Raw genomic sequence first — 27069 nt, 5'->3', positions numbered from 1 at the left:
AGGCACCTCTGGGGAAGGCTGGTGGTCCTCAGACCGCCTGGCATCGGCGCTGGTCATTCCTAAGGGGGGCTGGGGGCTTCACCACCCACCAGGATAATTGCAAAGAAGCTTTCGTCGTGGCCAGTTCATTTCCTACCAATCCACAGGATGGAAAGTTAACAAAGAGAATCTGGTTCATTTTAAGTTTGCTTCCCCCATATTTTCCTTAAACTGTTGGCATCTATTTGCCAGCAAGAACTCGCAAGCAACAAAAAGGAGTAAAGTGTTTGAGGGACATCTACAGGAAAACAGGGAGTAAGCCTCACGGCTTGCTTTTTCACGTATTTACATGACTGTGGGTCAGGATTTTTATTGGATCCATGAAATGCTGCTGAGAAAAGTAAAGGCAACTGGTGTTTCCTAGCCCCTGCAAAGAGCACTGTGAACTCCTGAGGCTCCACCCCTGGAAGGCAGGCACCTGCGGAAGCAACCCTCACCTCGTTGGTTAACCCGCCTTGACCTCCCTGAGGGATGCTGGGAGAGGACACCGAACACCTCTGACATGACCCTCCCAACCAGAACTGGTTTTAACAGCCTCCAAAGCTGCAGGGCGGTACCTTATCTTCTGTCATCCACAAAGGAGGCAACAGTACATGGTGTTATGACAGCCAAAACAAAGTTTTTTTCTAAAGGAAACAACCTAAATACCCAACTACAAGGGATTAACTACATAACACATAGATCATTTATGTCATAGACTATCAGGGCATTAAAAACAGTAATGCATATCTGTTATTTATCGTTGCACAGAAACACTGGACATATAGTATTAAATGGAAATTGCAAGTTACAAAAAATAGAATTTCTAAGTGGATCTCATTCAGTAGAAATCAAATCTCTCTCTTATAGAGAAAAGTCTTAAGAGTCACACAAGAAAGTGTAACAAACACTGAGTCTGGGTTGATAGCATTTGGGATCATTTAAATTCTGTTTCCTTTGCTCATCTACGTTTCCCAATCCGTCGTCAGTAAGCTTGTAGGAGTGGTTATGAGAAGACGGCCTGGCCATGCAGCCCTAGTAGGTGAGACCCAGGAACCAGGGGAGACCAGGGGAGACCAGGCGTGGGTGCGAGGGCACTGAGACCACCTGCACCGTTAGTCTAGTTAAGGAGAAAACTACTCACTTATCCAGCAGGTTCTCCCTTGGTATCTGAACCTTGTCAAATCGCAAAATCCCATTATCCACACCATGCAGACCTAGAAAGAGCAGAGCGGAGAGGGAGCTGCAGGGGCGAGTGGCTGTGCAGCAGCTTCCCAGGTCTGTCTCCACTGAACTGCAGAGCCCTTTGGTTCACTTCCAGGATGGCTCATGCTTTCTCATCTCGGGTAGGGGATGCTGTTCACTTATTTCCTTGAAGAGCCTATTTCTTCCCCTCTTCCTTTGTGAGAACAGAGGAGAAAGTGCTCCACCATCTCTGCAGCCCGCCTGCTCCAAGACTCAGGTTGGGGGTCTGGGGCGCAAACAGCTTCCTGCCTGAGCAGTTGCTATGACTAGAAAAAGGAGAATTCTAGGCACCTGCAAGAATGTCAGACTGAACACAGAGAAGGAGGAAAGCCAGTTATGCGCGCCCCCCAACCCAGTGATGCAGATCTCAAGTTCCCCCTCCCTCCCGGGGCTTGCTCCTCAGCACACGGGGTGAATTTGGGACAGCAAAAGCCTAAAAGGCACGGAGACAGCAGTGAGTGGGTGGGGTGACCTGACTCCTGGAAGGTTTCTTGAAATCTGCCAGATTCATTTCCACATGACACCTGTCAGAGTCTGGGCTCTACTTTTTGATCACCTCACACTTAGGAAGACAAGGACACACTCACACTTATGAGCTTACAAGGGAACCAGAGCAGACTTTCTGGGTCTGCCAGCTTCCTGAATGCCTGGCACCGCTTCACGAGAGCTGGGCGACCCCTCTGCTCTCAGCAGCACTTGACATGTCCCCTGAGAGATACAGTCACAAAACCACCTGCAACCCACCCCTGCAAGTGGGCAGTGGTCGGTAATGCTAAGGGGCCAGGGTGAGACTACCTGCCTCCACCAAAGGACCGTCTTTCCTCTCTTTTTCTTCCTTTCTCCCCTGCACCTCATTTGGCTTCACTTGGCCTTGGTTGGGGACGACCAGTGGAGCCCAGAGGCACAGTCTGCTCTCACCCAGTGTTTTGGGTTGAATTGCATCCCCTCAAAAGTCATATGCTGCAGCCCTAAGCCCTAGTGCCTGGGAATGTGACCTTCTTTGGAGACAGGGTCTTCACAGAGGTAATCAAGTTAAAAGGACAGCATTCGTGGGCCCTCATCCTTCTAAGATGGGTGTCCTTATAAGACGGGGGAACTGGACACAGAGAAGCACACAGGGAGAACACCACGGCTACTTACAAACCAAGGAGGGAGGCCTGGGACAGATTCTTCCCTCGCAGCCCTCAGAGGGAACCAACCCTGCTGCCACCTTGATCTGGGACTCGGAGCCTCCAGGACTGGGAGAGGATGCATTTCTGTTGTGTAAGCCGCTCAGCCTGAGGACAGCAGCCCCTAGCGAAATAGTCCCCCATGCAATCCTTAGGACCCACTGAGGCTGGGGGCTCTGGGGCATGAAAAAGAGAGCCTCACTCTGCCCTCGGGGGACCACACGTCCAGGAAGGGGAGAGGAGATGCAACAGCTCAGGGCAGAGCTGCCCCGCTACAAGGAAACATGAGAGGCGGAGAGAAATGAGACCAATGAGTGCTCACAAGCTGCGGTCTGCGCCCCTCCCACTGCTGCGCGGAGAAAACCCTCATCAGGCTTTCACACCAGAGCCTTCTCTGCCGTCACTGTTTTAGTGAGTTAGGTTAGGATCTTCTCGGGGTCAATGCGGGTGGGAGAGGGGTCACCTAGGGACTCACCTTCTTTATACATCATATCAGTAGCTGTCACTCCTGGGTACAAGCTTCCATTTTCATCACGGACAGGAACGATGAAACAGTGGGGCCCTGAGGAAGGTGAAGGGACACTTACTAAGCTCTCCTTTCTACAGACATGATCAAAGCTTTACTCATTTCCTGGGACAGCACACAGCAATGCTGACTGTGCGAGTCATTCCGTTCTACGAGTGTGCACTGTCCACAGCAGAGCACAATGCCAAATGCAAAAATAGAGTGCATCACTGTGAATATTTAGGAGATAAAAGTCACTGCGGAATTTTTCACAAGATAAAAACAGCCCTGCAACGTGGGTTTTCAGGGCAAAATACTCACAGGAGAACCGTGCTAGTAAAGGGAAACAGTCTAGGTTTCTGTGTCGGCGACAAACCTTGAGATCTTCCGTTTAGGATGAGCTGGGCAAAGACCGCCGCGTAATTCCCATGCAGCGCGTTTCCGATGTACATCTTCTCAGCGTTTTCACATGGTGTGTTGATGACAAACTCCTACACGGAAACAGCAAAGCAACGGTGTTCTTTCTTATGGCTCATTTCAACTCCCTGGCTCCGTGCAATGAGCACCGGGAAACAGACCCACATCGCGCAGCTCCAAGCATCAGGTGATTTCCCAGCCAAGCAGCAGACGACCCAGAGTCGTGGAGTTCTGCCTGGTAAGCGTCACACCGCCAGCTCAGCACCAACATGCCACCCCCGCGACGCGCACGGCTCGTCTCCCCCTGAACCCTGAAAATGACTGCAAATGAAAGCACTTTGTTCAATGAACGATCCAACCAGGAAAATAAGTTGCCCCTTTCTGATGCATGAAAGGTGTTCATTCACTTCTTGCTGGTCTCTTCTTTGTTACACTGGTCTGGCCTGTGTACTCTTTGCCTGAGCCTGTATAAATGTATAAATTCTTTCTTCCATGAGCTTCTGTCTCTCTGGACTACTCCACACCGAGGTTTTGACTTTTAAATACTCTAAAAGCCCTGGTGAGATATATTCAGCTCTTCACTCGCCTCTCACCCCCAAACACTCCACCTGCAAGGTTCACAAGAAAGGATGGAACATCCAATGATCTGGGGCCCCTAGTTGGATGAGTCCACGTTGGCCATCGCCTCTTCTGAGCCAATCAGTTGGTTCCTCATGCCCTCCACTGCTCCTGGGCCTTGAACACCCTTGTCTCTAAGGCATGGGGCTGCTGTTGAAACAGCAACTAACGAGCCAAAGGTTAAACGTGTACACTTGAATGCAAGCAAGACCGCTAGGCGACCCTGACCTATCCCCGCCATTGCCTGGACTTTCAGCCCAGAAAATTTTGATTTTTATAAGAAGAAATATCTCATTGATGCCTTTGGATGATTGTTTCAGAAACTGCTTCTCCATTTTCCTGATCAATGAATATAATAATAAAAGGCTCCCCACAAAAGCTCATATGTATAAGCCCTTAAACCAAAAAGCAAATTTGTATACAACGCTATCGTATAAGGGAAAGTATCCTAGGACAGGCCATCCAGCTTGGCTCCACATTCTGACCAAGAATTCCAGCTCAAAACAGTCTGAAATTAACTCTGCTCAGGAAGAAGCTGGGGGTGAAATGCAGAGACTTTTATGTACAGTCTTGGCTGAAAACTCTGCCTTCTTTCTCCTCCTCTCCGGGAGCCAGCACAGGATCATCCCCTGCCTTCACTTCTTGGTCCTCCTCCATTCGCTCACCACCGCCACCTCGGATAGCCCTCAACCTCTTGTCAAGGGGAGACGGACGCTCACTGCCGGCTCTGGATACCGGGTACCTGGGACAGGTCCGAGAGTCCCGGCAAGAAACGCAGAAAAAGCAGAACTGCAAACATTAAGTGACGCTGACAGTATTGAAGATGTGGCTGAACCAAACCAACAAGCGATTGATCAAAGATCATCTTGGATTTCACGCTGTTAGACTGCACTTCCCCTCTGGCCAAGAAATACAGTCTCGGAGCCCAAGAAAACACTCTCTGACATATCTGCACACGGGAAACTTCTGACCTGTGCTTTTCAGAAACATAAATGGACGAGCTGATTCTTTATAAGAGAAGACTCTGGAGGCCACACTTGTCTTATCAGACCAGCCAGGACTTCCCCAAGAAAGGAGTTATTCTGAGGCTGGATGCAGTAACAGACCACCACGACAAAGCCATGTGGTGAGGGGACACTAATCCCTCGAGGGTGGGAAGGGAAGTGGCAGAGAAATGTTGGTCTGGCAGAAAAGGTCTGGGGTTGGGGCGAGCACACAAGGAGGCCATCCATCCCCATCGACATCTGATACACTCTGGGAAAGGAGATTTGTCACTTCTGGCAAAATTCCTTGATTCGGAAAGTCAGCATCAGCCAAAACGCTGGCGTGAAAGCTGGATCTAAATAACGCACACCGTGTGTGTCAGTTCCTATCAGCATTAGCTGTTGAAGACCGGCAAAATGGCCGGTCCCATAAGCACGAAAAAGGACGGCTTTGGCCACGGCGCTCTTGGCCTCTTTTATTTTTGTTATCTCAAGTGAAGTGCAGAAATAAAACTCTCCCTTAACCTCTAAGCTCTCCATACCGCCCCTCAATCTGCCATCCAAACATAAAAATAAAGCAAACAACCTGCAGGAGTAAATAACCCAAAAACATAAGAGGCTGACAAAGTCCTGGAGGAAGAGGGAGCTCATCCGATACGTTCTGGCGTTTAAAAGGGAAATGTAGGGAGAAACTCAGAAACCAAGGAGGGAGGAATCCAGTCCCTGCTAAGCCAGCCCTCGGTGGCCTGAGCTGCTGTGGGCTTGTTCCCTCACCCCACCACCCCACCCCCCATCCCGGGAGGCAGCGCATCCACCAGGGTCCACTCATCATCAGATTTCAGCTTTGCAACTCCCCTGCAGAAGCACACCAGGCAGCTAAATCATTTATGCTGTTTGGGGAAAACGGGACCCATACAAGGCAATGATTTTTGTGAAAAGAAAAAGTTAGCCGGTGCACATAAAGGGTACGGAGCAGTGCCTGTCCCACAGTAAGCGCTGTGTATGGGTTGGCTGGTCTTAGACTCACGACGGCTGAGCTCGTGTCCACCTCCACTCAAGCACTTGGGCAGTTCTTCCGAATCTGAACACCTCAGCCCAGGAGCACACACAGCAGAGGGTGAAGGCGTGCTCGGGAAGAGGAGAGCCCGTTCTGTGCAGTCCCCTGCTGCCCTGGGCCTCGGAACCGTGGACCAACCCCTCACCTGTGCAGAGAGGTCGAAGGTGGCTTCCGTCTGGATCCCTCTCACGTTGCTCCCGTGGCCCCTCTCAGTCATCGCGAACATCCCCGTGTACTTCTGCTCCTGGAGTTTCCAAGATGTTAAAAGGGGGGGAGGGTGTAGCTCAGTGGTAGAGTGCCTGCCTAGCCCGCACAAGTACCTCCATTAAAACAGATAAATAAATTAAAGAACCTAATTACCCCCCCCCAAAAAAACGAAGGAAATCAGCGTCAGACAGTTGCTCTAACTGCAGACTCTCAGATCATTAAGAACGTTGGGGACAGAGGAGGAGGGGACTTGGAGATAGTTACAAAATTCAGCCTGGTGACAGCTAATGTGATAACAGTACGACAGACGCAATGCAATTTAAAAAGGTAGCCTCGAAATTCTCATTGTGAACAAAGCTCTGGCTGACACTAATTCTCTGCTTCATTTTCTTTTTCTGCAATCACACACAAACACATCTCGCTACTGTGAATTTTCAAGGCTCTCCAGGGAAGAAGACATCTATTGAGGTACATGCCATACCTGGAGTGGCCGAAGCCACTTCATTACGTGTCCCGGGCTTCCGAGATTCCTGACGGCACCACCAAATAGCCAATAAATTATTCCACACTGAAAACAAGGACAATACAGGCCACTGTTAACAAGGGTCAACAGTTTTATGATGACCAAGCCCACTGGTCAAACCCCATTCAAGGAGCACCAGTCAGCTCATGAGGCTTTATACACACCCCACGAGTGACATCCACACCCTTCTCCTCGCAGCCGGTCCAGCCCCAGCTCCTCGGGGCAGATGCGGCTCACAGCTCCCGCTCCTTGGAGAGGGAGTCCTCCATCCCCTAGGCCGCCCCGTTCACCCCATTAAATGAATGTGCATCCTGCCTTGTCTGCTCGGGGTCTGATACAGAGGAGGTGTGCACCCACCCCGGGTGCTGGCTGCAGCCTGCACAGGTGAGTCGTACCACAAGAAACAGTCCACCAACAGGAAGACTCGTGGGAGAAGCGAGGATGTAAAATGAGCAGGCACTCGGCTCCGGATGAGACAGGCAGGGATCAAATCCCAGCTCAGCTGCCCACCGGCTGGGGGACCTCGGGCAATGACACAGGGACACAGTCGCCACAGTTTCCCCATCTGACAAAGGCAGTGAATGACAGGCCCCCACTTACTAAGCCCTCCCACCTTGCAGGCTCTGACCTCCACACACACGAGCTCACGGACCCTCACAACCACCCTGGGAAGAAAACACCGTCCCCTTCACTTGACCAATGGGGACACTGAGGTTCAGGAGAGGGAAGCGACCTGCCCACGGCGACACCTGAGAAAGTGTGCAGGGCTGGGATTCAACCTCAAGCTGCCTCATGCCAACAGCTGCAAGGACCCGCTGAGGGGCAATGACGCGGTACCTGGCCTTTTCCAAACCCTGGAAAAGTGTCGCTGACATGGAGGAAGAGGAGGAGGGAGGGTAGCTTGAGCAGGGCTGAGTGAAGGTAGCAGGGGAATGACCGCAAAGACAGAAGAGCTCAGAGGGCACTGTGACCAGTGCTGTCCTCCCTGCCCGGCGAGCCCGCTGGCCCCCGGCCCACTCGGAGGACAGGACACAGAGACTGGGAAAAGCAGCAGCAAGGAAGTAAAAAAGGGGGAGGCGTGCGGACATCTAAGGAAAACTCCAACCACACGCACACCTTGGGACGCTCCCCCTCTCCTTTCTCACTTACCTGGAGGAGCAAAGGGACAGCTGCAGGGTCAGGTGCAGGGGGTAATGACCACACCACGCCCAGGGAGGGCTGGCAGCAGCCTCCAGAGGGCACAGCCGGAGCTGCCCGGGGGCTGGGAGCTGCGGTCCGGACAGGCAGACGGGGCCCAAGGACGCGGCCTCCAGCTGGGCCTCTCAGCTTCCAAATAGTGACCAGAAGGAGGACCGCCCCTCGGCGGCAGGGAAAGCCGGTGGGCTGGAGCCGGGAACGCAGGCTGACTTCATCTCCATCCATTAACTGAGCCACTACCTGGAAAACGTGGGGCAGGGCTCCAGCCACGTCTCAGGGTGCAGCCCCCCCCCCCAATTTACCCACTAATCGAGCCTCTGTAACTTGCCAGGCACGGCCTGGAGCTCCTCCTGAGCCCCAGGACTATAAACCTGAACCAGCCTGTGAACGGGCATCAGCACCGTCTTCACAGCAAGGAAAGCGAAGCTGCAGGTGTCTGACGGAACGTGCCAGAACTTGGGCGGGGAAACCCTGCGGACGGAACCCACACCATTCTGACTGTCCCCCTGACGCCACGGGCCCGTGAGGTCTGTCTCGTGTTCAGGAAGCCAGGTCCTTCCCACACAGCAGTCAGACGGCGGGTCCCCTAAAGAGCCTTCCAGTGCGTTCAGATTCTTTTCATCTCAACAGCAGATGGGACATGCTGAGGCCCTGCAAGTGGTTTTTGAGACAATGGTGACCCCAGAAAGGCTGGTGACACAGAACAAACTGGGTCTTTGCCCACAATTTGTATGATGAAGCTTTAACCCCCAACGTGGTGGTGTTAGGCTATGAGACCCCGGGGATGAGGTCGTGAGGATGTGGCCTCCAGGATGGGTTAGTGCCCTTATAATACCAGAGCACATGCTCTGTGTGTCTCCCCTTCACCCTCAAAATGTGTGACACAGGGAGAAGGTGGTTGTCTACAAGCCAGAAAGAGGGTCCTCGCCAGGAACCGAATCAGCTGGCACCTTGATCTTGGATTTCCAGCCTCCAAAACTGTCAGAACACAAACTTCTGTTGTTTAAGCTCCCGATCTGTAGGGCTTTACCGTTGCAACTCAAGCAAACCAAGACAGAGTGAGGCGATTCGAATCAGGAAAAAGGGAGCCGTCACGGGGAAAGAGAAGAGGAAGCGTATCGTGTTCCCTTTGGCTGTGGCGTCCTTCCAGATTGCATCAGCCTGCTTGGCAGGAGACCCTGAGCTGGCTCTCAAGCTGGAGTGGGGATTCAAAGCCCTCAGCTCCCTGGCACCTCCCTCCCTTTCCAGCCCCCACTCCTTGCTGCAAGTCGCTCTCCAAGCAGCCCCGGGCTCAGACAGCACTTGGCTGTGTGAGCACAACTGTGTTTGTCCAAAGCTCTTAGGGACACCTGGAGTCTTAGGATAACAGGACCTGGAGGGAGAGAGAAAGGGGGTTCAGATGACTCCTAAGTTGATGCTCAGGTTGACGGCCAGGCCGCCTGAAGATGTACAGGAAAGCCAGCAGGGGCTTTGGGCTGGCCCCGAGATCTTGGGAGGTCATGACCAACCCAGACCTCACAGAACTGTTCCTAGTGCCCCACGTCCCATCCCCGGATGTCTCCCTCCACCACCAACAGGAAAGGCAGCTGTGGCCTGGGCTGGATGCGGGGACACAGCCTACATCCCTCTGACTGTCTAGGATGTCCAAGCACAAGAAAAGAAAATTCCCCTGCAAGGACTGGTGTGTGGGAAAGCAAACAGGGTTAATTTTTGTTACATTTTAAAGATTTTTTTTATTGTGGTACAGTACACATAACATAAAGTTTGCCATTTTAGCCGCCTTGAAGTGTCCAGTTCAGTGGCATTAACCACATTAACAGTGTTGTGTCACCTCTATTCCAAAGCTTTCTCGTCACCCCCAACAAACTCTGTGCCTCTTAACCAATAACTCCCCACGGTCTCCTCTTCCCCCAGCCTCTGGAAACCTCTAACCGCCTTTCTATCTCTATACATTTGCCTATTCTCAAAATTTCATACAAGTGGAATCATGCAATGTCTTAGAGTCATGTTTTCAAAATTTATCAATGTTGGAACGTGTGCCAGAACTTCATTCCTTTTTATGGACTGAATGATATTCCGTGGTATGTATGTATAGATCATATTTTGTTTTTCCATTCATTTGTTGATGGACACTTGTTTCTTTCCCCCAACTAGTTATTGTGAATAATGCTGCAATGAACACTGGCAAACAAGTATCTGAGTCCCTGTTTTCAGTTCTTTGTGGTACAAACCTAGAAGTGGAACTGCTGGATCATACGGTAATTCTATGTTTACCCTTTTGAGTAACTGCCATGCTGTTCTGATTCTATGTGTTCCCGTAATATTCATGTGTTGATGCTTCCTGTGTACCAAGAATGTGGAAGGACACAGTATTCAAGGAGTCTTCCCTCTAGTGATGCTAAGAGAGATACCACAGCCTCGTGAATAAATCCATAAATTCAAAATGGGGACAGGCTATAACAGAATACAGCCATTAAAAAAAGGTACAAAAATGGATGACAACATGCAGATGGGATTTAAATTGCAGGCCTGAGGGAGGTTTCCCTGAAGGAAGGACGCTTGAGCTGAGACTTGGGGAATAAGCAGGTGTCAGGCAGGTGAAGGACGGGAAAAGATCATTCCAGGATGAGAACATGAGTGGTCCACACATGGACAGGGAGGACCAAGAGAAGACCGAGATGCACATCTCCAGGCACAGAAAGTGTCTGGAGAGGACCCGTGGACCACACCAAGGACTGGAGGGTTTCTCTGAAGCACAATAGAGACGGGTTTTACGCAGAGGATTGATGTGAACAGAGAAATATTTATAAAGCTCTCCTTCTTTAAATCTATTCAAATTTCCTTCCAGGATACTCAGGAGTGAAATTTTTTTAAGTTTTTTTTTATTGTGGAAAATCTCTAACAAAGTAGAAGCATGCAGTGAACTCAATGGTGGCCAGCTCGTGGTCCGTTTTAGTCATCTTTCCCCCAATTCAGTCTCCCATTCTACACCCCAGGTCACCTTTAGGTTTACCCCAGACATCTATCATTTCATCCCTAAGTATTCCCTGTATACCTTGTAAAAGATAAACTCTTTTTAAAAACATGACCCCAAAATCATTATTCCATGTAAAATATAATAATAATTCTTTAACATTGTCAAATTTCCAATGTTCAAATCCCCCCAACTGACATGTAATTTATCTTTACAGTTTATCATTTGAACCAGGATGGACACATTGCAACGAGCTGGAAGCTTTCTTAAGTCTGCTTTAAACCACACACTGCCCCTCCCTCATTCGCTCAAACATTCCCTATGTGACTCTATGCACTAGGCCCAGCACAAGACCGTGCAGGTGCAGGGGAGCAGGCTCCCCACCCAGAGGGCTGGAACCCCCGGTGGAGACTCCCCTACGGTCACAACCCGCCAGAGGCTGGCTGAAGAGAAGGCAGGTGGGGGAGATAAGGTACCAGCAGCAACTGGGCATCCTGAGTCTAGACCAGGATCCTCCGGGATTTCTCAGAGGAGGAGCTATCTGCTGCGTCTCAGATGCCTTTCTTCTCTCTGGAAGCCACAGCTAACCCAGCCAGGAGACCGGGAGAGGAGAGACCAGTTTCCCCCAAAGGACGTAATGGTGGGCGTCCTTACCCCGGGGATGACACTCACAGATTCCTTTGTTTTTATTTCCCATACATTGTTTCATGTCCACCCCGCAGAACAGAAACCGTTTCCATCTTGGACTCATCAGTGATAATGACTGACCCAGCTTCCTGTCTGATCCTTCCCTCTTCACTTTCTAATTATAACTTCTCCCCTTTGGGGACGTCAGGACTGGGCGTCTGCACACAGGGACTTACTTTGAGATGCAGTGGCATCCAGGGCAGGGAAGGAGGGCACGTGCGGGGCCACATGTCTGCTGGGAGACCTAGGGCACCAGGAGGGGCCAGGGCAGTCTCGCCCTTGGAGCTATTCTGTTCACCGCCCTTGGTTTGCTGGTGCACGCAAAGCAAGCCCACAGTGTGAGGCCATTCTATACCCATTCGATCCGCGAAAATGGAGAAATCTAAGAATGCCAAGTGCTGGGCACATTCACACAACGAAGTATGACTCAGTCGTCAAAAACCAATGAGCTTCCATTTGCATACTGTTCTCAGAATGGCAAAATCAGAGAGGTGGAGAATAGATGCGTGGTCGCCAAAGGACAGGAATGGGGTGGGGGCTGGATGCAACTGAAAATTCTTATCCGTGTAAGTTTCTTTGTGATGAAGAAACAGCTCTGCACCTTGATTGTGGTGGTGGCGGCATGACACTCTATAGGGAACCAAACTTCACAGAACTACACACACACACACACACACACACACACACACACACACAAATGAGTGCATGCAAAACCTAGTGAAGTCTGAGCAACTTCTGTAGTCTAGTTAACAGTACCGTGCACTAATGCTGATCTTCTGATTTCATACTGCATTACAGCTACCTAAGGTGTCACCACCACTAAGGTGTCACCACTGAAACTGGGTGAAGGGGTCAAATGACTGTTTTTGAAACTTCCCGTAAGCATTATTGTTTCAAAATAAGAAGATTAAAAAATAAATAAATAGGAATGAACACAGCAGCATACAACAACATGGACCAATCCTAGTGATAATATTTAGGTGAAGAAGGTACATCACGAATGATTATGATATTGTTTCTATCAAATTAAAATAATGGAAAATAACTGACTGACACAAAAGCAATAAAACTCTACAAAAAGAAAAGTGAAAAAGAAGCAAATACAGGGTTGAATCATAGTTGAAAAGGAAGTCAGGGGGATGAGTTGGAAGGTGTACCATTATACAAACATCTATTCTGGGAATAGACTGATACCTACAGAGTATTTTTTTACTCCTTCCCACTCAAAACTACCCATTCACAAAGGGCAGTGGGGCGCCCAGGGCCTCTCACCTTCACACCTGTGGCCATGTCCGCGATGGAGAGGACCTCTCCTAGGACCAGGCTTCGACTGACAAAATTCTTTGTTTTCTCTGCCTGAAAACACAACAGACCCACTGTCAAGATTTCCTTATGGTTTTCTGACCCTTTAAATTAACATTTTTAAAATAATAAACAGATGTTAAAATTACAATTTAAAAATTCAACACTATAAAGGCGATTTTTTAATTAAGAAATAATCCCATCGGCCTCCTGAAGTCAAGGCATTCATCCTTTTTTAACGTGGCCGTCTGGTCTCTGACCACAGACGAAGTAGTTCAAGGCTCTTACATGATGGGAAGTTGACTGACGGACTGACCTTTGGCCTCGCGTTGCCTTAACCAAGTTTGTCCCTGGGCCACCCCCAAGGTTCTACATAGCAACACAGACCCGCAGCATCTCTGCACAAGCCCTCCCACCATCAGCGAGTCCAGGTGACAATCCTGACGTCAAGACAGAGGATTCGGAAGGTCCGGGAGCATTTTGGACACAGGAAGAGTAATCGTCTTCACACACTTTTCTGACCATGCACCATCTCAGAGCTCTGATCAAGTTAAAAACCATGAGGCCCAGCCCAGAAGGTACCCTCTTCTCACTTGATGTGCATCACAGCCTCGAATCCCAGGGCTACATGAGCATGCTCTTCTCCATCAGTCAGAAATGAGGCGGGGCAAAAAAACTCACCGTCTTACTTTAGAATTCCAGAGGCAGGTGGCATTTCCTCAGACAGTCATAGGCCCTGAGCGTGCAAGTCCCAATTATCCGTTGTTGTTGGAATGAATGCCAGTCTTCCTGATTCGCCAGTCTCTTTGGAGACACAGCCAACAAAGCTGGAGCTGGTTGCCCACGTGCACGAGTGTATATGGGTGTGCTGTGTGTACGCCTACGTGCACATGTGCGTACACGCGTGTTACTGCCTCACCAGCAGCAGGAGGAACCGAGCTTCCTTGGATGAATTTCAATTTCCACATTGGCTTAGGCTCCCTCCCCAAGCACACTCTGTTCTCCATCCCGTAGGTTTTTACGACGTTTCTCTCAAGCATTATTAATTTTATCAAACAGCAGACTGTGAAGATTTATGACTCTTATGGTGGCTCCAACCCAGGGCATCTTGTATTGATTATTTCCTAAAATACCTCCAAGGCTAGAGCACGTACCATCGCCTGGCTCCAGCTTTGGCTCACAGCAGAGAGTTTGTGACCAGCAAATAATAAAAAACAACTGTAGCAGACACTTGGGGGCTTTTTTGGAGGGCCCCTGGGTCCCCATAGTCCCCCCAACAACTTTCCATGAGGGGCTGAGCAGGACAAGAGGTGTAGATCCCGTGTGTGTAACAGATGGAAAACTCCAGGCTTGGGGAGGTCAAAAGACATGTCCAGCCAGGGTCACCCAGTAAGTAAGCGGTAGAGCAACGGCCAGAAACCAGATCTTCAGATCCTCACTTGGCCATCTCGCCCCCAGGTCTCAGTGCCCCTCACTGTTAAGCTGGAGGAAGCCCCAGGACTCCAGATGGCCCAGGCCATCCCTATTTTGTACCACCAGCCTCGTCCCCAGAGAGCACCTGACGCTAGCACATCCTGGTGCCCCTGTGATCTTGCTAAGAGTCACCCCACCCCACGTCATTACAACAAACCCTTTCTCCCCTTAAACCACCTGCTCTGCTACAGCCAAACCTAAACCTTCAGGAGTGAGTCAGTCCCTCAGACTCTCCAGCAGTTCATGGTTTTCTTCCTATTTCATTGTCTCCACTTGCACCGTGGATGAGGGAGGGGACTTTGTCACAGCGGTATCCCACCGTGGTCTTTTCACTCGATGGTTTGAAATAAATTGCAATCACATTTGCTAAAGAACCAACCCCAATTTTAGCCCTCTTGGAGCATTATACATTTAGGACAATTTAGGACAATTATCTTCCCTCTCCGGTCTCTGCACGGGACAGCGATCTTTGCTATTAGATCCAATGGGCAAAGCCGTAGGAGTTGGCCATGAAGGAGCGGCTGTTGATTTAAGCATTCATTTGGGCCGGTCCATTTCAAGACGTCGAACAAAAGTTCCAGAACTAAGATGAGGCTTCACTTGACTGATTTCCTTACTGTCACATATTTTTAACATCCTCTCCACACATAAATTCTCTCTTTCCTTCAATTCTTCTCTCATTTCTCATCCGCTAATTATTCTTAATTAAAGAATGTCTCATATCGACAATTCAATTGGTAGCATACCGAACGTCACGATCGACCAGTCACTAACATGTTTTTTGGCATTCGTTTTTGCAGTGTTTCTACTGCATGCCTGCCTTCATTTAGACTTGATGTAGTCACACCAAACTCAGTTCCCACATCAGGATGTTAGCTTGTAATCATTTTAAATGATAACAATTCTACAAATGTCTGGAGAATAGACTCAACCTTATATTTTATCTTAAATTGGACCTCATGCTATTTACATTTCTGCTTAGTAAGTTGTCTAAAACAGAAGGAAAGTAGTTTTCCGTCCCTCCATTTCTCTGCAGAGCACTTGACATATCAGACCCTTGTGATGCAATATTCTGTCACAAATCAAATTCAACAAAAATGCCTATTTTTGGTTTTATAAGCCCAAACAGTCTCTAAAAGGCAAATTTGCCCTTTTTTTAGATTGGCTTTAACCATGCTAGGTCTTTTGCATTTCCATATACATTTTTTTGAATCAACTTGAGAATTTTGATCAAGGTACTAGAATACTTTAAAAATAAGTATCACTTTGAGCTTCTCTGCTTCCCCTGCCCCACCCACCACTGAGAAAACCCTCCAGTGAGGCCAGTTACCTTTGCCAAAAAAACCCCAAATTTCTCACTGAGGCCTGAGGCCTCCTTGCTGTCTGGCCCTTCTTGCTCTCTGCTGTTCCTTATTCTCTGCTGACTCTCTGCTGGGGCCACACAGCGGGGCTGCCTGAGCAGAGACTGGGAGAATTCGGTCATGAAGGCTGTCTGTCACCATTGTACTTCTGTCCCCTCCAGGGGCCCAGACTACTCCAGCAAAGTACAGGACAGGAACGACGAAAAGTGACATTCCTGTGGCTCTGTCCAATGGCATTTTTCATCAGTCACAACTTCATTGCGGTATCGTGACAGTTTCGGATTTTCCAAATTCTTGCCTTAAATGTAATACCACTTTTCTTGGTAGCACATGCTTCCTACCAAATTCCTAGTTGCCTTGGACATTTTTCGGGTTATTAGTGTAATCACATAATGTATCAATATTGACAGCATGTAATGATGAGTGTATCATAGTGACATTGCCAGCCTGATGCATCAGCTTACTCTGCTGTTAAGGGAAAGTGCATTATTTTACATTTACACTGACTTCAGTGGAAAACAGTGGTTGATTTTGTATCTTGCAATTTTGCTGAATTCGTTGATCAGTTCTAACAGTTTTGGGATGGAATCTTTAGGGTTTTCTACATATGAGATCATGTCGTCCGTGAACAGAGATAGATTTGCTTTCTCTTTCGCAATGTACCACACTTGACTTTTATCCCCAGCATCACCGACACCCATCTGACATAAATGTACTTTTTTATTTGTTTGTTGCCTGTTTTCCCCTAAAACATAAGGTCCACAAAGCCAGTACTGCCTGCTTTGTTCACTTCCTCTTGAACTACCTCATAGTAAATGCTCAATAAACAATTGTAAAATGAATAAATCACCTCAGTTGGCACATAGAAGGGACTTAGCAAATGACAACAAGTAATAATTATTGTTATTTCTTTTTATGGAAGTAGAGTTGATTTACAATGTTGTGTTAGTTTCTGGTGTACAGCATAGTGATTCAGTCATATACATATATTCTTTCATTATAGGTTATTACATGATATTGAATATACTTCCCTGTGCTGTATCATAGGACCTTGTTGTTGATCTACTTTATATATAGTAGTTTGCACCTGCTAATCCCAAACTCCTGATTTATCCCTCCCTACCCCTTCCCCTTTGGTAACCATAGGTTTGTTTTCTATGTCTGGGAGTCTGTTTCTGTTTTGTAAATAAGTTCATTTGTCTCATTTTTTTTAGATTCCACATATAAGTGAACTGTTATTTTTAACATGATATTGCAATGCAAGAATAATAATTATTCCTTAAAATGAGACGTCTTCATTGTGCAGAATGGTTTACAGTGAAATAAATAAATAGCACCAGGAGTCTTCCCTGGGTGGGTCCCAGCTCCCTTCCTAGCACGCCCTCTCGAGTAATCCCTGTGGCCACCACAGATGACAACTCAGTTCAGGTGCCAGTCTACCCAGAGGAACTTCTGTAAACAGGCGCTCTGTCTTGTCATCTCTGCTCACATCCTCAGCGGCATCCCACGGGGCCAGGGCTGACCTGACAGAGTGCTGGCCAAGTGGCTGGTGTCCAAGTCATGGGGCTGGAGCTGGGACAGGGCCTCCTGCCAAAGGCAGCATACAAGACAGAGCCAGGGCCAGCCTGTCGCGGCCCATGAGGGAAAGCCTGGGTTCCAGTACAAACAGAAGCCAGAGGGCCGAGGGCAGAGCCGAGGCCGCAGTGGTGGAGCCAAGGGCTCAAAGTAGGTCAGGAACCAGTCCTGGGGGGCGGAGGGGGTGCCAGGGAGGTGCCCTGGATCACGGCACTGATGTTGCCAGGCAACAGGGCAGGCCGGGGAGGGCGGGGCAGCAGCAGGACAGACAGCCTCAGCCTTCTGGCATAGTCCCCGCTCGCCCCTTTCACTGCTGCGCGCCAGTGGCTTCACTTTGGCTGCTTCCTGGAAAAGCTGCAACTTTTCTCAGGGGTTAATGAGGAAAGCAATGCCTTCCCAACCCCTGATGCCTTCTAAGCGGAGCTGACTCTAGAATCTTACTCCAACCAGATCCGATCACCCACTGATATTCCTCCAAATACAAAAAGGAAAACCATCCCAAATGGACACTATCTAAAATTCTGATGGAAATAACAATTATAAGATAATAAATACAAACACAAATCCGCCAGTGTCCTGCCAATTCCCCTCCAAGCTGATCTGAGAATGGGGTTCGAGAAAACAGCGGATGATTTCTATCAGCAGTTCTCAAACTCTGAGGTCTCTAGACCCCTTCAAACTCTTACAAATTATCACAGATTCCAACGAGCTTTTGTTTACACAGACTGTATCTATCAGGTTCCCATCCTAGTAATTAAAGCTGAGAATTTTTAAATACTTATTCATTTAAGAATAACAATAATGAATCTATTACGTGTTAATGTAAATGACATAATTCTCATAAAAAAATAGCCATAATTTCCAACCCCCCCCCAAAAAAAAGTCAATGAGAAGAACGGAATTGTTTTGCATTTTTACAAACTGTTTTAGCTTCTGTCTTAATAAAAGACAGCTGGACTCGTCTGCTTCTGCCCTCAGTCTGTTGCCATATGTTGTTTTGGTTGAAGCTTATGATGCAAATCTGGTGCCATGCGCACAGGCAGTTGGACATGGTAGTACCTGAAAAGGTCTTGGGTACCACCAGGGGTCCTCAGACCATACTTTGAGAACCACTGGTTTAGAAAATAATGATGCTATGCTGACAACGGCCCACGTGGTCCACGGGGATGAGGACGAGAGGAGCTCAGGATGGGAGAGATGGTGGAGGCGGAAAGAAGGAGTCATGGGCAGAGTGGGTGCTGCATTATCCAGACACCTGTCCCCACTCCTCACTACACTTGGCCAGGAATAGCTGAGCCCCACTGGCTCCCTCCTGGGGAAGGGAAATGCTGGGACGGAGCATCCCTGAACCATGATTGGCAGGAACCAAATGCTGAAGGGGAACAATCTGGGGAGACAGTACAGGGTTCTGGGAAAGAAGGACGGTGCAGCAGGACTCAAGCCAGGACCCACACCGGATCACCTGAGAGATTCAAATGCTTATCTGACTGACGTGACCAAAAGCCTGGACAGCAGGCTGGAAAGCTCCCCAGTTGATTCTAATGTGCCTCCTGGAGTGAGAACCACTGGATGTCAGTGGGCTCAAAAATCCACCCACCTGGGTTTGAATCCGTGCTCCACTGGTTACACACACAGCTCACTAGTTGTACAACCTCTAGCCAATTACTCAGCTTCAGTTTACTCATCTATAAAATGGGAATTCCATTAGGGATGTTTTGAATATTAAATGAGAGCATCCATTTAAAGTTCTCAAGGCAGGGTGAGGGATAAATTAAGGGTTTGGGATTAGCAGATACAAACTACTATATATAAAATAGAGAAACAACAAGGCCCTACTATATAGCACATACATTCAATATCTTATAATCTATAATGGGAAAAATATGAAAAAAATACATATGTGTCCATACACTTTGCTGTACACCAGAAACTAACACAACACTGTAAATTAACTAAACTTCAATTTAAAAAATAAAAAATAATAAAGTTCGCAGAGCTGTGACTGGCACAAGATACATATTTAGTAAGTCTGAGCTGGCATTGGTTATGGTGACTTTGGTGCAGGCCGTCAGCCTCTGCCAGCTTCCAGGGACAAGTGTCTCTGAGGAAAGTGCCACACAGACAGGACGAGGGAAGGGCTGAAGGCCAGTCCCGGCACTGCCACAAAGCAGATGTCCCAGCTGCATCCTCTGTCTCCTCATCTGGAAATTCATGGAGTCAGAGACCCCACCTACCCAGGACCCAGCCCTGAATCCCCAGGGAGAGGAGAAAAAGTGGGTGGATGGGCACAAATGTGATGTCCCTAGAAACAGATGCAGGAGAAGCCGACAAGTGCAATGAGGTTCACAGTGTGTGTGTGTGTGTGTGTGTGTGTGTGTGTGTGTGACTCTGCAACCAGCCTTAGAGACTGTTCTCCTTTTTAAATTACTGAAACATCTCAAATCTACTGCAGATGACAGAGGGAGAAAGGCAGAGTGGAAGCATTTTAATGGCTTATTCTTAGCCTGTGGGCTGTCCGTCATCGACACCTGGAAGGGAGGAGGCTTGCTCCTCGATTGTCCCCCAAGACACCATCATTACTCATTTTGCACAGCAGTCTGCCTGGACACCAGTCCGATCAGCCCCCCGAACTTAAAGCAACCGAAACGGGGTCCAGGGAAAGATGGAAGGACCTGGAACGCTCTCTGAATGGGCTGTACAGCCATGACTCAATATTTTTATGAAGAGGCAGAATGAATCATGCAACACTTCTTCTAGAATTTCTGGACATGGACGAGCTCCTCCAGCTGTTCCCAGGGTGGAACTTGAGAGCCTTCAGACGCAGACGTGCGGCAGTCTCAGGACACCCACCCGGCAAGATGAGCTTACAGCCCCAGTGACCGACGACCGACGAGTTTAATTTCCTTCCAGTTCATGGGCTTTTGCAAATTCGCACAGAGTGACGTGCCAAACAGGCTGAAATAACTAACGGGAATGAGCTGGAGAGATGGTCTAGGGCCAATCTTGTGCCTCCCGGAGGAATTACACCTAATCATCCAGGACATAGCTGTCCAGGCGGCTGAAGACCAGGAAGGGAGCCAGGAAAACAGGAAGATAATTGGATCCAGGGCTTAACACTCTTCATCGGGAGCGAGAGTACACGGGCTAATCCTTCAGATGCAGGGGTCGGGCAGCAATGGGTAAACCTCATTAAAGGATCAACCCTCACGTCCGGGTCTTGATTACTGACACTAAGTTAAGCCTTAGACATGTTGGGCTGATTAAGAGAGCAGGAGACGGGCCCACATGTCAGGATCTCACCTTCTGGCCAGCCCCACACCAGATGAACTGGGAGGCCAGAGTCTAATAGAGAAAGTGGCTAAAAGCACAGAGGGATGGGGGTTTGTTCTATGTGTCTGTTTGCTGGTTGGTGAGTCGGTCAGTTGTATGTATCTCTAAATGGATGTTCCACTGAGAGGCAATTTACTAGCTTGAAAATCGCCTATGCCAGTACATTTCACTGGGTATGAAATGATTTTTCAGGTTTTGCAAGCATGCTCTACCCAACTATGTGGGCCTCTCCTTCCACATGCTCTCTGTCTAACTGTGGCATCCTTGTCCTCGTGGAGGTGGCTGCAGTATCTCAGTGGGAGGGACCAAAGCTCTGCCTGCAATCCCTTCCTGACAAGATGCTGAGTTCTGTCCCTGCCTCCTCAGGACACCCAGCCAGCGGGGCCAGGAGGGTGGTGATCTAATATCAGACATGGACCTCAGGCCCCCACCAGCTCTGATCCACAGAGAAACGTGCCCCCCCCACCCTGCCGTGGTCTCCTGAATGGGGAAGACCCCACTGCCTTGGTCCTCAGACTCTCCCTCCAAGAGTACAATGGGCAGGGAGGGCGCCAGGTTCACTGGAGAACATTTTCAGCATTTCAGCATCTACCAGGCTGAAGCTTAGCCCCGCTTCAGGCCCCTCCCCAAGGGGCCTCACCAGGGGGTATATTTTGTTTCCTACGTAAAGTATTAGGTTTAGAGAAGCCATAAAGCTAAATGAAATGGAAATGGATTTTAACTTGGCAAAAATACAGAGCTCTTAATGCTAGCATCACAAAGGAATTCTCTAATCAGATATTCTTTCCTTCCTTCTTTCTTTTTAATGAGGTTAAATTGACTAAATAATTTAACTGGATTTAGAATGGCAATTTTTAGCCAAACAAGACTCATCCATTTTGGACAAGTCTAAAACGCTTAAGAAAGCTCATAAAATGAGTTCATTACATTTCTCAGATATTTGAATTTTATGCCCCAAATTATATTTATTTTGTGAACAAATATTTCATCACCTCTGCCAAGTCCCCTATTCCCTAGCCTGCGAGCTTGGGAGAAGTAAGTGTCGATTAGGTTAACGGGGAGGGGGGCAGGCAAGGGTTGGGAAGGAGGCGCTCCCCAAGACTGACAACCTTGTCTGTTTCCCCCGGGACAAAATTCGTGTGCTTCCTTCTACAAGTCACAAATGCAAACAAAACAAAACAAAACCTGTCTTTCTCTCATTCACTCACACACGTTACACCAAAATAACAGTGAAACTTACCTGTTCCTGAACTGCCCGTTTTAACAGAGGGAGACCCATGGTAAACTTCACTCTCTGAGATGTCAAAGCTCTCATTTCATCCAGACTTAAATCATACCTGTGACAAATGGACACAAAATGGGTGTTAAGACGTTGGATTGGTGGAAACTGTGAGTAGAGCCTTTGGACCATGGGATCTGACAATTGACATCTTCACTGGGTCTCTCTGTAGCTCTGCTTTGATATTGTGACTCAAAGGAGGGCCCCTGTGTGTGCGACACAGACTATGCAGTCAACATGGGGGTCAAAGTGGAGGGGAAGGAAGAAGGGCTTCCTGATAAGACGGCCTTAAAATAAGGCTCTTACATCTCCTCTGCACGTGTCTGAGGTGGGGCGATGGGGGAGAAGGGGTGACCTGCGTGTTGGCCCCAGGATGTCACTTAGAGTTTCCATCAAGAGAACCCACAATGGGGAGCAGCATTCCCAGCAACCCACGGCTGCCATACCTGGGATTTGACCCTGGCATTGGCCTCAGGCTACTCTGCCCCCAGGCTGCTCCCTGAGAGGTGAAGTGCATGGCAAGGGTCTAGCCTCAGGCTGCCCTGCCCCACAGGGGACTTCTGCCCAGGGGCACTGTCCTTCCAACCAGCCCACTCAGACTGTCTCACAACTGTGCTGTGCTTTTTCTCTTTTCTATAATAAACTTTTTTATAATTATCTTTCTTATAGCTGATTGACAATGTTGTGTTAGTTTCAGGTGTACAGCACGGTGATTCTGTTATACATATATATACATACATATATTCTTTCTCAGATTCTTTTCCATTATAGGTTATTATAAGATATTGAAAACAGTTCCCTGTGCTGTACAGCAGGTCTTTGTTGCTTATCTATTTTACATATAGATTTTTTACAAACTCCTTAATTTATCTCCCCCACCCCCGCTATCCCCTTTGGTAACCACACGTTTGTTTTCTATATCTGTGCTGAGTCCTTCTTCTCCCTCATTTCACGGTGTCAGCCCTGCCTGCACACATTCTGAACATTCTCCCACCTCCTGCAGTTCTGCATCGCCTCCCCCTCCCCGGCTGCTGACACTGCACAGATGTTCCTCCCCGGGCCCCCCATAAGTCACTTGCACATCTAGCCCCTCTTTGTTTCTCATCAAACCTCAAATGACACGGGAGGGCTGCCGCCTAAAATGTTTCAATGCAGAGCACAGTTGGAGGCTGGAAGAAACCTCACTCAGGTGGGATTCCTGACTGTCACTAACTGCGTGACCGCCATCAAATGGCCTGCTGTCCCCGGGGCCTCTGTCCTCTCACCTGTGAGATGGGAAGGATGACCCTGCATGACTCAGAGGACAATCACTTCAGATGCTTACACCAGTGCCTGCACATGCGTGGGAAGTGCTCATGAATCCTAACTGCCGCTCCTGCTCTTACATATCCCACCTTCTCCTTCAAGGGCAGGAGCTGTGTCAGATCCATTTTCCAGTCCCAGCACCCCCACCAGGCCTGGCCCACGGGAGGCCCCAGGCCATGCAGCTGAACTTAAACTCATTCAGGTCCTCTAGTTTCACAACCCAATCCTGGAGACAGTGTCCCCATGGATGCCCCCAGGACATGCCTACAACACACACTGTCCTGATGTAAAGTTTACTCCCAACCGGAATACAAACTGCATGGGTGCAGAGTCCAAATCTTTGTCTCCTGTGTGGCCCCTGGGGACCAGCACAGTACCTCGTATCTAGACATTCTCCCTAAACACCTGCTGGCTCATTGCCCCAGACCAAACAAGAACCAACTTGACCATCTTGGCTTTCTCTTCTTCGATCCAGTCGTCAGTTAACTGAAAAATCGAAGAGGACCCAATGTGCCTCCTGGAATGTAAAAGATAATCCCCCTCCCTGCAAAAAAAAAAAAAAAAAAAAAAGCTAAAGGGACACAAAAACTCCCTAACAGAAACACTTGAGACAGGACAGGCCCATTCTTCCATTGTTCGTTTTTTGTTTTTGGGTTTTTTTTTGGTTTTTTTTTTTTTTGAGTCAGCACCACTGCTGGGGATTTCAGTACAAACATGACTGCATGAAGTCAGCATTTTCCCTAAGGAGAACAGAAAATTAAAATGCTATAATGCTATTTTCAATAATAGTGGGCGTCTGGAAAAATCTCCAGATTTGAACATACTAGTAAGGCCAGCCCAGAGCATCTGAGTCAAGCAGGACTGGGGCAGGAGGACATGGAAAGAACCACAGAAAGAGATCCCACAGCACAAAGACTAAATGGTGGCAAATCTCAGGAAATGCTGGTGAAAATTTACTTCCTAAATGGAAGATCCGCACGCTGAGGTGTAAAACCTATAGCTCTCCTCTGAAAGGACGGGAGAGGACCGGCGGTAAGCTGGCAACAGCCCGAGCCCCACAGGTCCCTGAGCTGTAGGTCTCGGGTCAGGGCAACATGAAGAATCATGGGCCATGTCTGACAGAAGCATCCATCTCTGCAGCAGCAAGGAAGGAAACAGGTTCTATGCTGTGAAAAGAACCTACCCTGGCTCACCATCCGGACTCCGCTGGCTCCCCAACCCTGAAACCTCTCAGAAAAGCCAGGCCAGAAATCATTCAGTTTCACTCACATGTTCAATTATAAAGAATAAAAAGAAACTAGCACAGAATTGATACAATGACCCTCAAAAGAGCAGCAAATCTATTAAAAAAAAAAAAAAACTAAAAGTACTCATCAAGGGAAAAAAAAGTCATCTTGCACCAAATAAAAATTGTGGCCAAATATTATCTACATATTAAATAAAACCAGTGGAGTGTTGGAGCCAGCTTGTATCAGAGCACGAGATGCAACTGTTAAATGTGAAAGAATTTTTGTAAACTGGTTGTTAAACACAGCCATTATCGAAAATTAACTTATACAAAGTTACACTAGAAGAAATTATATTTTAAAATAAAGGTCATAAGCACTCAAAGCACATCACTTCCTAATTACTTGATTATATTTTACTATTGTCTATGCTCTTCCAATTGTTTGTGTCCATTGGTGGAAATACTGTATCATGGAGGACTTCTGGTTCTGCCAAGATGCAATAGCCCAATTCCTCCCAGGTCCTCCCTCACAACTAAGAAACCCTGGACACTACACAATAAATAAGCGTAGGAAGACTCCAAAAAGTACAAAGAAGAAGGCAAACCCCCTGGGGGAACTCAGGACCTGAGGAACGACATGCCAGCAAATTCTCTGGGTAAGATGCTATTGAATCTTCCAACCCAGAATCTCCAGCAGACTTAGACAAAACACACTCCAAGAAAAGCCTACTCTTCTTAGCTGAAGGATGCAAAAGGGTCTGGATGGAGGTGCTGGGCGAATGACAGACCGTCTTTGGGTGTGCAGACAGGGAAGCAGGCAGTCGGCAACTGGCAGTGTGGATGCGCAGCAGGACTCCCGGCATCATTTGGGACAGGAGGCCTCCCCATCACATAGGCAGCCAGGGATCTTGCAAAGATGTGGGCTCAGCTGAAATCCAGCCTCAGCCTGATCCAGCAGGGGAGCTCTGGGGTACAAGTCGCACCACAGACTTGTCCCACTCTGCCAGTCGGTCAGTAGCCACGGGCATGCTCAGGGAGAAAGCACAACCTCAGACATTCCCTGGGAAGGTAACTCCCATTGGTCAAGGACAAATCCAAGTTCAGAAGTGACTTGATGCCAGCCAACATTGACAGCAGCTAAGAGATGAATGTATAGGCCAGGTAAAGGGATCAGGTTAGGGTAGCAGAAATTGCAGCTGACCACAGAAATCAGAGGGAAAAAAATTAAACTAAAGAAAAAGAGAAAAAAAATAATTAAAAGAAAAGCAGAAAAGGAATCTGAAAATAGAAAAACTGTAACTAGTAAATCCCAAAAGTTGGCTCTTTGAAAACAACCACCATAGAGGTTGCTGTTAAACACTGTGCTGGGGGAGTCTGCCAATGCAATTAGGCAAGAGAATGAAATTAGAGAAATCAAAATTGGAAAGAAACGGGTAGAACTATCTCTACTTACAGATGATGCATGTGTTAGATTGATTGTGCTGATGGCCCCTTCTCTTGACCTCTCCTTGATCCCTGTGCTTTGACACTGCAGTTCTCGTAAAGGAGTGGAACATATTTCCCCAACCCTTCAATCAGAGCTTGGCCGTGGGACTTGCCTTGGCCATTGAGATGTTGGTCACTTTGAGAGAAGCAGAGGCTCAGAAAAGTGCTTGTGCACTTCCTTGCTCTCTTGCTCCTCTGAAATCCCTCTGAGACTATGCTTGAGCTAATCCAACAACATGCCTGGGCTAGCCTACTTGGGGGGTGTGGGGGGTGTTATATAAAGTAAGAGACAAGTGAAGAGAACTCAACTGTCTCAGCCAAGGCCATCATAGCCCAGCCTACCTCCAGGCAACCCCTAAACATGTGGAAGAGCCCCGTCAGGGTTAGAAGAGCTGACTTCAGATCCATGAATGAGTCCAGACAAGACAAGAAGGACCTATCCATGAACATGGGATATCTCTGTCTCTACTTCAGCCTATACTTCTTTCATTTTGTTCATCGGAGTTTTGTCTTTTTCCTTGTGTAGATCTTGTATGCACCCCTTGCGTTCTTATTTCATAATGTGAGCCAATGGAAAATTAGTAAGTTTTTGGAAAACCAATCAGAATGATCATCGTTTCTGGTTTAGAAAAAGGAATGTGTTCTAGAAGGAAAAGTGAAGATCTAGGAGCCAGAAGGCCAGCTCCACTGCTACTTCCCTACATGACCTGGGGCAAAACAAATTAGATAGGACGGCATGACTTCACAAGAAAATGCTTGTTTTCTTAAAAAAAAGAAACCTATCTGCCTGATATGATGGAATATTATTCAACTGTAAAAAGGAACAAGGTACTGACACATGCTACAACTGGGACGAATCTCAAAAACATCATGTTAAGTGAAAGAGGCCAGGTTCAAAAGGTCACATATTGTATGACTCCTTTTATATGAAAGATCGAGAACAGGCAACTTCATAGAGTCATAAAGCAGATCAGTGGTTGCCAGAGGAGGGGAGAGTGGGGGGTGAATACTTAATGAGTACATAATGTTTTTCTGGGGTGACGAAAAAGTTTGGGAACTAGATAGAAGTTGTCGTTACACAACACTGTGAGCACACCAAATGCCACTGAATTGTACGTTCCTAAATGGTTA

General features: G+C 48.1%; 1 protein-coding gene across 4 annotated transcripts in view; it reads right to left on the bottom strand.

Moving 5' to 3' along the window:
• Positions 1 to 27069, bottom strand: part of ACOXL (acyl-CoA oxidase like) — a 255445-nt gene that overhangs the window by 220946 nt on the left and 7430 nt on the right. For 3 of the 4 annotated variants that reach the window (XM_074354662.1, XM_074354663.1, XM_074354664.1), the window contains exons 2-9: positions 21882 to 21978; positions 12873 to 12956; positions 7892 to 8179; positions 6701 to 6787; positions 6158 to 6256; positions 3314 to 3428; positions 2908 to 2994; positions 1163 to 1235 (exon numbers count right to left, since the gene is read on the bottom strand). In XM_074354662.1, the coding sequence (XP_074210763.1) occupies positions 1163 to 1235; positions 2908 to 2994; positions 3314 to 3428; positions 6158 to 6256; positions 6701 to 6787; positions 7892 to 8179; positions 12873 to 12956; positions 21882 to 21978 (930 nt within the window). The remainder of the gene's footprint in view (positions 1 to 1162; positions 1236 to 2907; positions 2995 to 3313; positions 3429 to 6157; positions 6257 to 6700; positions 6788 to 7891; positions 8180 to 12872; positions 12957 to 21881; positions 21979 to 27069) is intronic. The other variant, XM_074354665.1, reaches the window with a different exon arrangement.

Source organism: Camelus bactrianus, chromosome 28, assembly GCF_048773025.1.
Source record: "Camelus bactrianus isolate YW-2024 breed Bactrian camel chromosome 28, ASM4877302v1, whole genome shotgun sequence".
NCBI lineage: Eukaryota > Metazoa > Chordata > Mammalia > Artiodactyla > Camelidae > Camelus > Camelus bactrianus.
This window is presented reverse-complemented; position numbering and strand designations above follow the sequence as displayed.